Source organism: Macaca mulatta, chromosome 5, assembly GCF_049350105.2.
Source record: "Macaca mulatta isolate MMU2019108-1 chromosome 5, T2T-MMU8v2.0, whole genome shotgun sequence".
NCBI lineage: Eukaryota > Metazoa > Chordata > Mammalia > Primates > Cercopithecidae > Macaca > Macaca mulatta.
The window spans coordinates 14,724,750-14,737,600 of record NC_133410.1 but is presented as its reverse complement, the minus strand read 5'-3'; the positions used below and the strand labels follow the sequence as shown (position 1 = coordinate 14,737,600).

The 12,851-nt window shown below is 37.3% G+C and overlaps 2 protein-coding genes across 2 annotated transcripts in view; both read right to left on the bottom strand.

The window, feature by feature from the left end:
• Positions 1-5,997, bottom strand: part of BST1 (bone marrow stromal cell antigen 1) — a 57,898-nt gene extending 51,901 nt beyond the window's left edge. Inside the window, exons 1-2 of the mRNA XM_078003173.1 lie at positions 5,870-5,997; positions 1,599-1,691 (exon numbers count right to left, since the gene is read on the bottom strand). Coding sequence (XP_077859299.1) covers positions 1,599-1,636 — 38 coding nt within the window. The 5' untranslated portion in view covers positions 1,637-1,691; positions 5,870-5,997. The remainder of the gene's footprint in view (positions 1-1,598; positions 1,692-5,869) is intronic.
• Positions 4,162-12,802, bottom strand: FAM200B (family with sequence similarity 200 member B). Its single transcript, XM_001099745.5, has 2 exons — positions 12,702-12,802; positions 4,162-8,375 (listed from the first exon to the last, which is right to left on the bottom strand). The coding sequence occupies exon 2, from the start codon at positions 7,625-7,627 to the stop codon at positions 5,654-5,656; it is 1,974 nt and encodes a 657-aa protein (XP_001099745.3). The 5' UTR covers positions 7,628-8,375; positions 12,702-12,802; the 3' UTR covers positions 4,162-5,653.
• Between the last annotated feature and the right edge of the window lie 49 nt (positions 12,803-12,851).

Genomic DNA, 12,851 nt, shown 5'->3' with positions numbered 1-12,851 from the left:
CCCGAAACTGCACGTCTCACCTGTTCTACCTCTGCACCTCACGTCCCCCTCCCCTTTTATATTTAGAAAAATACGTACAAGTAGCCAGTCGGGTCAGTTCAGATTGTGCAGTCGGACCCTAGCCCATGGGGGAGGGACACAGAGGTAGGAATTGCGTTAAGGATATAAAAATCCCCTAGTCTCTTTTGTTCTCTGTGCTCTTGCGATCTTAATTGGCACAGGTGGCACCCTTCTGCAGAAGTCAATTGCCTTGCTGAGAGGATTAAACTTTTGCCCGAGTGCTGGTTTTACTTCGTGGCACCGGGCATTTATTTCTGGAGCATTTTATATCCAACAAACACAAAAATAAGAAAAACAACCACATCTTAAAATTGGAAAAATAGTTGAGCAAATACTTCACCCAAGAAGATATTCCACTCCTATGTATTTACCAAAGGAAATATGAAAATACATCTATGCAAAGATTTGTGCCTATGTTTGTAGAAACTTAATTCATAACTCAAAACAGTAAATAATGCAAATGTCCAACGAGAATAGATTAATAACTTGCAACATCATCATACAATAGAATATTATTTAGCAATACAAAATAATGACAAATCTTTTAAAAATATGCTAAATGAAAGAAGCTAGATGTAAAAGAACACAAACTTTATTACTCCACTTATATAAATATCTAGAAGAAGAAATAGCAGTATGCTGATATACACAGTTGGAGGAAAAGAGATTTCAGATGGAATGAATTGCCTGAGCAAAGGCAGAAAAGGAAAAACTATGGAACTTCTGAAAACAGTTGAAAGTTTAGTTCGATTGGTAAACAGGATGCAGACGGAGATTGGACAGGAAAATTACGGTTATAACTTAAAGCAATTGAGCACAATGCTAAGGTATTTTCACTTTGTTCTTTTGATCATTATGAATTATCAGTAATTTCTGAGCTTCCTTATTGAAAACTGTGTTTCTTTTCTTGGCCAGAATTCTTGACTGCCAGAGAATGAAGAGAGATTATGCATTTAAAGGCCTTAGAATAATGTGTTCCGTAGGGTGCTCTCAATGATGGTTTTGAATGCTTATCTTATATGTTCTGTATGTTTATTGTCTGTTGTGGAAGGTTGAAAAATAACCCAGCAAAGATGTCCATGTCCTAAACCCTGGAGCCTACGAATATGTTACTTTACATAGTAAGAAGGCCTTTGCAGATGTGATTAAATTAAGGATCTTAAGATGGGGAGAATAGACTGGATTATCTGGATGAGTCCAATGTAATCTTAAGAGTCCTTACAGGAGGAAGTCAGGTAAATCAGAGACACAGAAAATAATGAGATGGCAAAAGCAGAGAGATGCTTGAAGATATTATGCTGCTGGCTCTGAAGATGCAGGAAGGAGCCATAGGACAGGGGATGTAGGCAGACTTCAGAAGTTTGGAAGGGTAAGGAAACGTTCTTCCCTGAATAATCCAGATGTAATGAATACTGCTGACACCTTGACTTTCACCCAGTATACATTTGACTCCAAAGAAGAATAAATTTATGTTGCTTTAAGTCACTATGTGGCAATTTGCTAAAGCAGCAATAGGAAACAAATACAGATTTGGGTACCTGAAACCGTCACTCTTTCTGCCCCCTTTTCTCTTCATTTGTAAGGTTGAACTTGGCAGTCACCAGGAGTAGGACTATTATTCTTGTTTAATCCTGACCAGAGTCCATGAGGAAGGCACCCCAAAGAAAAAGCAAGATTGGAGAATAGGTGAGTTCAGTCAAGAGAAAGATTTTTCTGGCCCCAAAATTATGACAACTTTGCTGTAACAAACACTGAAGTTATAGAAATAATTTGGGTTTGGATAATCTGTAGAAAGACTGGAAAAATTCTTAGGAATGTGATAGAAGAGGCCTAAATATGCTTGAATAGGCTGTTAGTAAAAATATGGGTGTTATGAGGGCTTGGAAGTAAGTGAAAAGCATGGTAGAGAAAACCTGTATCATATCAGAAAAAATCTTCAAACACCACAAACTGTAGAAATATAGATGTTAAAAGCGCTGCTGGTGAGAGCTCACAAGAAAATGAGAAACATATTTCTGGAAACTAAAGGAAAGAGGGTTCTTATTATACAGTGGTAGAAAGCTTAGATGAATTGTGTCCTATACTTGTAAGAAAACAGAACTTTTAAGCAATGAACTTGTATAGTTGCAGTTTCCAAGCAGTGATGAAGGTCTGACTTGGATTTTTCTTGTTGCTTTTAGAAAAATGAGAAAAGGGATAAATTGAGAGAACTGTTAGAAAATGAAACCATGATTTAATGATTTGAGAAATTCTCAGCCCATCCAGATTGCAAAAGATGCCAAAGCTAAGAGATCCACTGTAAGGAAAACATGCTCTGGTGAGAAAGCCAACAATGTGGCTGCATATCCTTCTTTAAAAAGTTTTTGATTTTTAAATTGTAGTAAAATATATACAATATGAAATTTATTATCTTAACTGTTTGTAAGTGTGGGTAGTCTTTTGCTGCTGCTTAGGAAGCACAAAAGATTACAGTATTCTGATACACAGAGGGCTCTTTGAAGAGGCATGTGACTCACAAACCACCTTAACCAATCTCAGCAGAAGCCCCAAGTAGAGCTAGGATTATTCAGGAAACATCTGTTGAGGAGCCTTTCTCTCAATGGAGTGAATCCCTATGACTCACAATGTTTTGTTTACCAATAGAAACACTGTGAAATTCGACTAAAAGAGACAGAGTGGTTGAAATGAAAGAAGGCAATCGAGCTCCCTAAATTCTACCAGCAGGAAATGGGCTGATAAAACTAGTCAGTAGCAGACATGTGGTACTCCTCATCAAAAAGGATGGCTCTGAGGGTTGGAGCCCCAGCAGAGGGCAGGGTAGGAGCCACAGCTATTCTCAGGCTTAGTAACCTAGTGGAGTTTGCCCATGGGACTTTAAAAGGGATTGGTGTTTTCTTTTTGGCTTTCATTTTCTCCCTTTTTGAATGGGAACGTCTATGACTGTCACCGTATTTCTGTCCCACTACTGTTTTACAGCACAGAACTTGCTTTCTAGTTTCACAGGTCCTTAGATATAAAACTTTGCCCCAGAATAGATTTATACTCAGAACTGCACCCATATCTAATTTAGATACAAGATTTGGGACTCTTTAGTTGAAACTTAGATGAGATTTGCACTTGAGCTGATGCTATAATGGGTTAAGATTTATGGGGACCTTAGGATGGGTGAATGTATTTTTCACATGGGATGGATGAGTCTTTGGGGACCAGAGGGTGGACTACAGTAGGCTTAACAATGGCCTCCCCAAAGATGTCTACATCCTACTCCCTGAAACCCATGAATATTACCTTACATGGTAAAAGAGATTTTACAAAGGAGACACAGAAACACACAAACCTCTGGATCAGAGACACAGTTTCTTATTTACAATAAAAACAGCAGCCAGAGGCCGGGCACGGTGGCTCACGACTGTAATCCCAGCACTTTGGGAGGCCGAGGTAGCTGGATCACGTGGTCAGGAGATCGAGACCATCCTTGCTAACACGGTGAAACCCTGTCTCTACAAAAAATACAAAAAAAAACTAGCCGGGCGTGGTGGCAGGCACCCGTAGTACCAGCTGCTCCAGAGGCTGAGGCAGGAGAATGGCGTGAACCCAGGAGGTGGAGGTTGGCAGTGAGCCGAGATCGCGCCACTGCACCCCAGCCTAGGAGACAAAGCCAGACTCCGTCTCAAAAAAAACAAAACAAAACAAAAAACAAACAAAACACAACAGCAGCCAGAGTAGCATTGTGTGTGTTCCCCATGCTCCAATTCCTGTAATGTAATACACTAAGGGCCAAGTGTTACCTCTGCATGGAGTGGGTTGCACTACAGAACAGGAGCCCCAAATTTTAAGTTTCTAGGCTTTTATAGGGTTGCTGACATGTCTGCCCATCTTCTCCAGAGACATTACTCATTATTTCTGGAATGTAGGCAAATTCACCTCCTGGTGTGAGAAAAGAGAAGGCTTTATCTTTACTTCCCTGGGATGTGTTTACGGGAGGTGCTATCTCCAGCTTCACTATCCTGGAATGTTTCCTTTATACATTCTTAATTTGGATGCGAACATGGTCAAACACGGGATTCAGACTGTGCAGAAATACGAGCTATTCACAGAGAATTGTTTTTCAACACTTTATTTCAAGCATCAAAAAAGAAAAAATCAATTACCTTCAATAGAATAGAAAATCTGAAAAATTAAATAAGGCTAGGCACGGTAGCAGATGGAAAGGTACTGCTACGCTGTATGATTTTAATGAGAATGACCATGCCAAATGATATCACCCAGTGGGATAACGGAGTACACAGAGAAGCAGAGATTGAAATTAGTTTGAAGACTATGTTGTATATTACACAATATACATTGCTTAAGCATCAGCAACAATGTGAAGAAGTAACATCAATGTCATTTCTGGATGGTTACAGAAGTTATGTCAAAGTTAGATTTTTGAAAGTAAAAAAGGCAAAGAAAATTGCCACATATTTAATAATTACTCTTGGGAATGACTGCAAATTAGAGATGTTAGGTATTATTGATTCATGTATTCTTTAGCAAATGTATATTGAATACATACTATGTATCAGGCAAATGGACATCATCTCCCCCACTATGGAAGAATAGTAATCAAATAATTACAAATTATATACTCCAAGGTGGCAGAATGACAATTAGCAATCAAAATTATTACATATTATACACTACAAGGAAAACAAATAAATAAAAGTAATAATGGAGGATTTACCCTAGGGTGGTTAGAAAAGGTTTTTTTAAGGGAAGTAACATTTAATTTTTTTGAGACAGGGTTTCACACTCTTGCTCAGGCTGGACTGCCGTGGTGCAGTCACAGATGACTGCAACTTCAAACTCCTGAGCTCAAGCGACCCTCCTGCCTCAGCCTCCCGAGTAGCTGGGACTACAGGTGTGCACCACCACACCTGGTTTATTTTTTAAAAAATTTTAGTAAAAACAAAGTCTCACTATGTCGCCCAGGATGGTCTTGAACTCCTGGGCTCAACTGATCCTTCTGCCATGGCCTGCCAAAGTGCTGAGATTACAGGTCTGAGCCACCATGCCCAGTGAGGGGAAAGTAACATTTAATTCAGACTTATCCTAAGCATTTAAAATAGTGACCAGAGTGTTTATTAAAACCTAGCTCAGATCATTTCTCTCCTTTGCTTAAACCCTTCAATGTTCTCTAGTCCACTGACAAAAGCCAGAGGCCCAATAATGGTCTTCAGAACCCTTCATGGTTTGGTTCCCCAATACTTCCCTGATCTTCCTTTTTACTACTCTTTCTGTAGCACTTAATAGCTTCTAGATATTATAAAGCTTATTTATTAGGTTTATTTTCAATTTCTCCTTGCCAGGGTAGAAACTCTACTAGGGAATTATCTGTTTTGCTCACTTTTGTAACCCAAATGTCTCTGGAATAATTCCTGGCCTCTAACAGAAATTCATTAAATTTTTGTTCAATGAACATAATTTTATTAAATACAACAAAAATTAAAACATAACAAAAGTATCACAATGTTATAGTAGCATTTAAATATAACATAGAAAAATACTACAAAATAAGAAACGCAAAAACAAAAACTAGGTAAGATTTTATTTACTATGATGGGTGTGCTTGCCTGTTCATAAGTTCATTCCAGTCTGGAACACAGGAAGATAATGCTACCCGCATAGCTGCTGCACCATTCAGCCCATTTCTTTCCTTTGTTTTGAACTGGGTTAAGATGGAAAACCCTAGTTCACACAAACTAGTTGTTGTGAATGGTAGTAATAGCAGGACACTCTTTCTACTTAACAATGGAAAGTCTTCCTTTACCTTAATCCAAAATGCTGATAAACTTAAGGTCTCATAATCATTCTTCAACGTATATGAAGAACTAAGCTGCAATAATTCATTCTCTTCTTCAGGCACCAAGTTTAGCTCAATTATTGATTCAGGGTTTCGAAAAGCAAATGGATCTTTTACCCAACTGTTTTCCCTTAATGTTTCAAATTTTTCTTCTGGAAAGAAATGGTTAAAAGTTTGAGATAGAGAAGTGAGATGCAACAATATCTCTAACTTTATTTCTTTCAAAATGTTTTCATTAATAATATTCTCTTCAATATGTTGCAAAAATCTTGGAAACATGTAGTAGCTAGGACGATTACTTTTAAGTCTTACTTGCCATAACAATAACGTCTTTCGAAATCCCTGAATACGTTCAACATGTTGGAATACATCACTGTTTTTCCCCTGTAGTTTTAAACTCAGTTCATTAAGAATGCTAAAAATATCAGTTAAATATGCCAATTTTGTTACCCAAGTATCATCTTCAAAAATATTTGCCAAATGAGATTTTTTTTCAATGAGAAAAAAGTGAATCTCATTCCTGAGCTCATAAACCCTGCTTAGTATTTTCCCTTGAGACAACCAGCGAACTTTGGTATGATAAAGTAAGTGGGTATGGTTAGTTCCAATCTCTGAACAAAATGTTTCAAGAAGCCGGCTATTCAATGAGCTTCCTTTAATAAAATTAACAACTTTCACTGCATTTTTCAATACTTCCATGAGAGACTGTGGAATTTCTCTGGATGCTAAACCTTCACGATGTATAAAACAATGATTCCACACAGCACCATTATTAGTAACTTCTAGTAATTTTTTAATTACTCTGCTATGTTTTCCAGTTATGGTTGCTGTGCCGTCACTTGTAATTCCTTTACAGTTTTTCCAGTTTAATTTATATTGGCCAACTATGTGCCTTTCTATTTCTGTAAAAATATCTAATCCACTTAGGTGTGAGGTTAAATTTAAAAAACACAAAAAATCCTCCATAAAATCATCTTGCCACGCATATCTGACATAAACTAAAAGTGTTGTGCAGCTTCCAGTATCAGTGCTTTCATCAAGCTGGATTGCAAAATCTATACCAGACTGTAACCGAGTAATAAGCATTGTTTCTAAATGTTCTGCAATAGTACAAATTCGAAGAGATACTGTGTTATCATTAGGTATAGTTTTTAATTTATCAGCGGATTTATCATCAAATATTGTACGCACCATATCCAAACACGCTGGAAGAATAATTTTTTCAGCAGCTGTGTTAGCTATTTTTTCTTTTGCCACACGATACGCAACTAAATATGATGATAATAAGGCTTTCTCACTAACAGTAGTAGAACTACTAAGAAATTGTGTTGATAACTTTACATCTTTTTTCTTTCTTTGAAAATATTCAAGAGGCTTATCAATAAGTTCAGCATGCTGAGTTTCTAAGTGCCTTTTTAATTTTGAAGGTTTTAAGCTTTCATTTGCAAGAATATTATTACAAATAACACACTGAGGTCTGTCATTTTCAAAGGGTTTTTCACATTTGATAAAGCCGTATTTTAAGTAATCTTCATTATAACGTCTTGCACTTACTTTTTTCTTTTTGAAATGCGGCTCAAATGAACTTGAAGTTTGCAGACTGGAGTCAGTATTTTTCTCAATATTGTCACTATTCACAATTCCAGATTCAACAGATGAACTTGAACATGCTTCTGTATATTTCACTTCACTATTCCTCTTTCTTTTAATAAAGAAATGATCCATTTTAATAGCAGTTTGTTCCAGTTTGATTAAAATGTTATAATTGGCATTAACTCAAAAAAGAAAAAAATATATATAGTCTAAATAACATATTTTCAAAAACTACACTCAAAGTTTGCAATTGAATCTCAACTGAGTATCTCAGACTTCACAACTAGTTGCAAGTAATTGTAATATAAAATGTGACTGTACAACATTAACCTTGCTATTATAAAAATCAAGCAAGACACCCCTGAATAAATGACTGAAAACCATTTCTTAGCCAATATACATTCTATTCATCATATCCCCTCCATCAAATAACCCTCTCACATATTGAAATTGAACTCAGCATTCCTTGTAATGTGCACAATTCAGGCAAAGGATTCAACACTTTGGTATTTTACATTTTATTTTGTTTTTTTTTTTTTAAAAAAAAGTTCATTGTGACTCACAGAATTGATTTCATGCCTCACTAATGGGTCTCACATATACTGTGAAAAACACTGATATAGAGACATTTTGTGCCTTTGCTGTGTTGGTACCTTGAGTATGTCTGCTTGATGATGAAAGAGACTAGCTGATCTGCTAGACTGTTGACTTGTATAAGAACATCTTGAAGTGGTGGGAATTTATCTTAGATTTTCATTCCTGAATCATTTTTATGGTCTGATCTAGTGAGGAGCCAATGAGGTTTTCCATGGCTAGGTCAAATATCGGGTTGGAGCTGATGGTATATTTTTATGGAACTTTCCTGGAATGCATCCTTGACCTGGGAATAAGACCAGAGATAAGACATTAAAGAATCACTGTACAAAGTAATATTACTGCCAGCTATGGGGGCCTTTATGACATCCGAGATCATGGACGGTGAGGCAAAAAGTCTATAGCTCTCTTCATCACTATCTTATATTGGCTTAGGCCTATTTCTGTAAGGCAAACCACTTCGAGATTAGTAAATAGAAAAACAGTAACAGTAAAACCCAGAAGTTGGCATCAGGAGTTGGAAAGTATATTAGCAACACAGAATACCGCAAGCCATGAAGGACTATAGCTTACTCGCCATACATACTTCCTTTTTGCTTGGCTGCACCTATCTTGGTCATGCCTGCCTTGGTAGTCATGCACTGCTCTCTTGGATCATAGTATATTTCAGTCTTATGACCATAACAGTAGTTTCAACTTTTCCTTATATAGTTTTCCATCAAAATACCTCAAATTTTTTGGGAGGGGTGCAGTCTTACATTTACTGTAGTGTTTATTTATTAAAAATTCAACATGTCTTAACTGTGTTAATACTGTATGTTTATTATGACTGTTTACATTAATAGTATTTTCTTATCTTTGTATTGTTAATGATCTGGTATCTAGGTGGTTCCTGGATGACTGCAGAGGTACTACCTCTCCCAGGGTTAGCTAATTCCTATGCAAACTAACCAGTCCAGAATCCCCCCACCCCCAACACAAGACATCTTGGGTTCTTACACTCCTGGCCAATATTGCCCTGTCCTAATCACTCCAGGACGAGCTACCAGGCAACTAGGGATATCCCCTATGTCCCAAGTCAGCCAAAATTATTTAAACTAGCCAATTTTAAACCTGTTCAAGCCTGCTTATCCAGTTTTGCCCACTCCTTCCTAAGAAAACCGAATAAAGGCTTTCCTGCAGATTCCTTGTACTTTCTCTCCCCACTGACCCTGCTGCTTCTAGGTATGGCACCCTTGCATGGTGTAAGGTGCTATATGCTTCCCGCTTCTAGGGATCCAGGAGTATAAAAATTTCTTCTTTCATGATAATCATTTTCACATCTGCATATCTTACCATATCTGATTAAAATAAATCCTGGGTACATTTAAAAACACTGTTATTTTGTGTTATTGGTCTAGTTACAAAGTTGTACAGTTTGGCCCTAAACCTCTTTTTCCTGATCAGGTTTTTTACCTTTTAACACAATTATTTTGCGGACCATGAGTTTTTCTAGGAAATCAAAGTCCTAAATGCTTTAATGATGGTTAAATAGCTAGAGATTTATTACATATGGTACCTGATTGTACCTTAAAAGGTGTGCATCTGGGAGAGAATTCAGGACCTGGTAGATGCCTTTGACTTAATCTTGGTTAGATGCTTCCTTGAAAGATGACATGTTACAAATTCCTAACCTTGGCTGGAAAGGGAAAAAGATTTTATTAGGTTTTATGTCCTCTGCCAAGGACAATAGCAGGACTAAAGAGTTTATGGTACATATGTCTTGGATGTCCCAGCACAGTGGGTGGTCATCAATATCAGAACTACACTGCTGAAGGCAAATGCATGTAGATCTCTTTTTAATGCATAAGAAAAGTTGAAGGGCAATATACAGCCTTGAGGCAGTCTAAACCAGATAAACACCTGCCTGAAAGGGAATACTGACTCTTCCTTCCATAGTTAAAAGTTCATGTACGGATGCTAACATGTTTTAATGCTTCAACTTTCCCCCAAGAAACCTCAAACTACTACAATTTTGTCCTTCTGCCACCTCTCCCTAGATATTTATCATATATAGCTCAAGAAAAACAGTGCTAAACAAAACACGCTAAACAAAACGTGCTACAAAGTCTTTTGTTTGACTTTCTTTACTTACATCTCTGAAAGCAGCTTCAATGAGAAGCCAGAGGAATTTTAGGAGAGAAGTTCAAACCTGAGGTTCTGGCCTAACCATAAGTTCTGGAACTTTAATTTAAATAGACATTCTCAATTAGTACTCAATGTAAATCAGAGCATGTTCATACCTGAACACGATCAAGTACACCAGTGTGATTCCATAACCCAGGTGGGTTCTGCTGGTCAAAAACACCAAAGACCTATAAATGTGTACACTGATGCTTAAGATGTGTGCACTGAAATTGGCTCCTGTGGCTACATGGCAATATTTCCAAGTAATAACTTTATTCAGCTATCCATCTATTTAGCCTCCCTTAAGAATTACAATTAAGGTAATCAAATATTTGTAGCTGAAAGTTTCCCATACACCAAGGTGCATTAACATGGTCATATGATTGGTTTCAGGTTAGTGATTTTCCACTAATAAATCTTATCTACTTGTTCCTAGAATAGTGCTTGCTGTATGGTAGTTACTCAATGTATTTGAAAGAATGAGAAAATTAATGACACCTGTAGTAAACTGTACAATGTACATTCTATTTTTATCACAGTCAGTAACAAATAAGTTATCCAACTATATTTGGACAATTTGGAAATATGTAAGACAAAGGCTAATACAACATATTATTTAAAATAGGATTGTCGAAGATTCTATTTCATAATAAACTGCTTATGTTAAGAAATAGTAGAAACAAAGATCCTATAAAAACATACATGTAAATTTAGATTTAGTTTTTAAAGCTTAGAACCTAAATCTACCTGAAAAAAAGAAACATACATTAAAAGAGTATCTTATTTTTACATTACTCCATATATGGATCATTATTCTCTTAGAAGCAATTGTCTTTTAACCATTCTATTCTTTCATATTCTTACTTTTCATGTTTCAATGCCCCGTTGAAAGTTTATAACACTAGTTCAGTTACTATTGTATTAAAAAGTTATTCTTAAAGGGTTTACTCTCCCTCCTAAATCAGACAGTTCACCTACAGTAATAGCAGTGGCAGTATATTAGGGAACGGATCTCGTAGATGTGGTGATGAAAGCATGGGGAAGTTCTTTTTTAACTGAATAGAATGCGAGGTATCATCTAAGCAAAAGGCCCAAGTAGAAAATGTTGCAAGTTTGTCAGAAGAAAATATGAAATATTAATAATTGTTTAGGAATGTGATAATACGATGGACTAGGAGAATGTTTTAGGATTTTTAGTCTGGCTGGCTGTCTTACTTGCTTAATGCAATGATTGTTGTTATAATGCTTGATAGTCTAAAATTCCCTATCTCTAATCTTTTATATCCTAAGATATATCTCTAGTGTGCTGTGAGTATCATCTTCTGAAAATACAGCTCTAATCAGCTTCTTCATAACTGGAAAAGCACTTAATGGCACCGAGCTTGTGTAAGCTCTTCAGGATAATATCCTCTAAGGTTAAGCCTCATCTTTCCAGGTTTCTCGTTCATCACATGATCTCCATACATTCCACATTTCAGTACTAAAAGTATGGACATTCTTGAAATAGTTCATGCACTTTCATGTCTCTGCTTTTGGCTACTATTCCCTTTGCCTGGAATACTCTTGTTGGGTCACATGAAGTCCTATTCTTTTTTACTTAGTTCAAATGCTACAGCAGTCATACATTCAACTAACATTTAGCTACCTACAGTCCTAAAGTATGTCAGGCACTGGAGATACTTAACAGTGACATATTAAAATAATAGAATATCCGTTCAGCTATTAAGATGAATGAGGTGGAGTTATACAACACTGACAAATCTCAAAAACATTATGTAAAACAAGCTAGCTGCAAAAAGATGTACACATTACTGATTGCATAAAGGTGGTTGGGAGAGTGGTTTCCTTGGGCAAAAGGGAAGAGAATGAGATGGGGTAGAGCTGACAAAGGACTTCAATCACTTAATATAATCATTTATTTCTCCAATTCAGTGGTGAGTACACATGTATTACAGTTTCGTTTCTACTTTTGTCTGTCTGAAATCGTCTATTTTAAAAAAGGATTTATAAGGCTGGATACCTTCCTGAAGGCACTGCGAAACTGTCATACAGCCACTAACTTAAAATTACCTTCCATCTCTTGCATTTCCCTTTGTTTCCTGTTTTGATATTACGCACACATTAGTTAGTACACTAGGCCTTAAGAGTGGAAACTGCCAGGTACCAGCTTTAGCTAGATTAAAATATGACCCTCTTCCCAGGAGACTCCTGACCGGTTTTCTCGTCCTCCAGGTACCCAACTAGGATTTCAAAGAACTTTGGCCTGAACCCCTCGGCCGACCCTAGCATAATCGCCCTTCAGGCCCGGATTGCTGCTGCTCTCACCTTCCCTCAATTCATACGGGGGGCAAAACCAGACTGTATTTCCCCGCAACGAACCCTGGAATGTTTCGCTTTAGCGGACTCCGGTCCACTCCCATCAGAGGTTGTCCTTCTTTCGCCTCACCTCCAGCCCCGACGCAGCAACCCGGCCGGGCCCAGCGCCGCAAACCTCAGGTCTCTGCAGCGGAGGTACACCTCAACTCTCCCCACAATTCCCTGCGCAACACCACTTCCGGCTTACCTCACAAATTCCACATTCCAGCCGGAAAGACCT

Coding starts and splice junctions, on each gene's coding strand:
- FAM200B (XM_001099745.5), bottom strand. CDS start 7,627: ATGGATCATTTCTTTATTAAAAGAAAGAGGAATAGTGAAGTGAAATAT.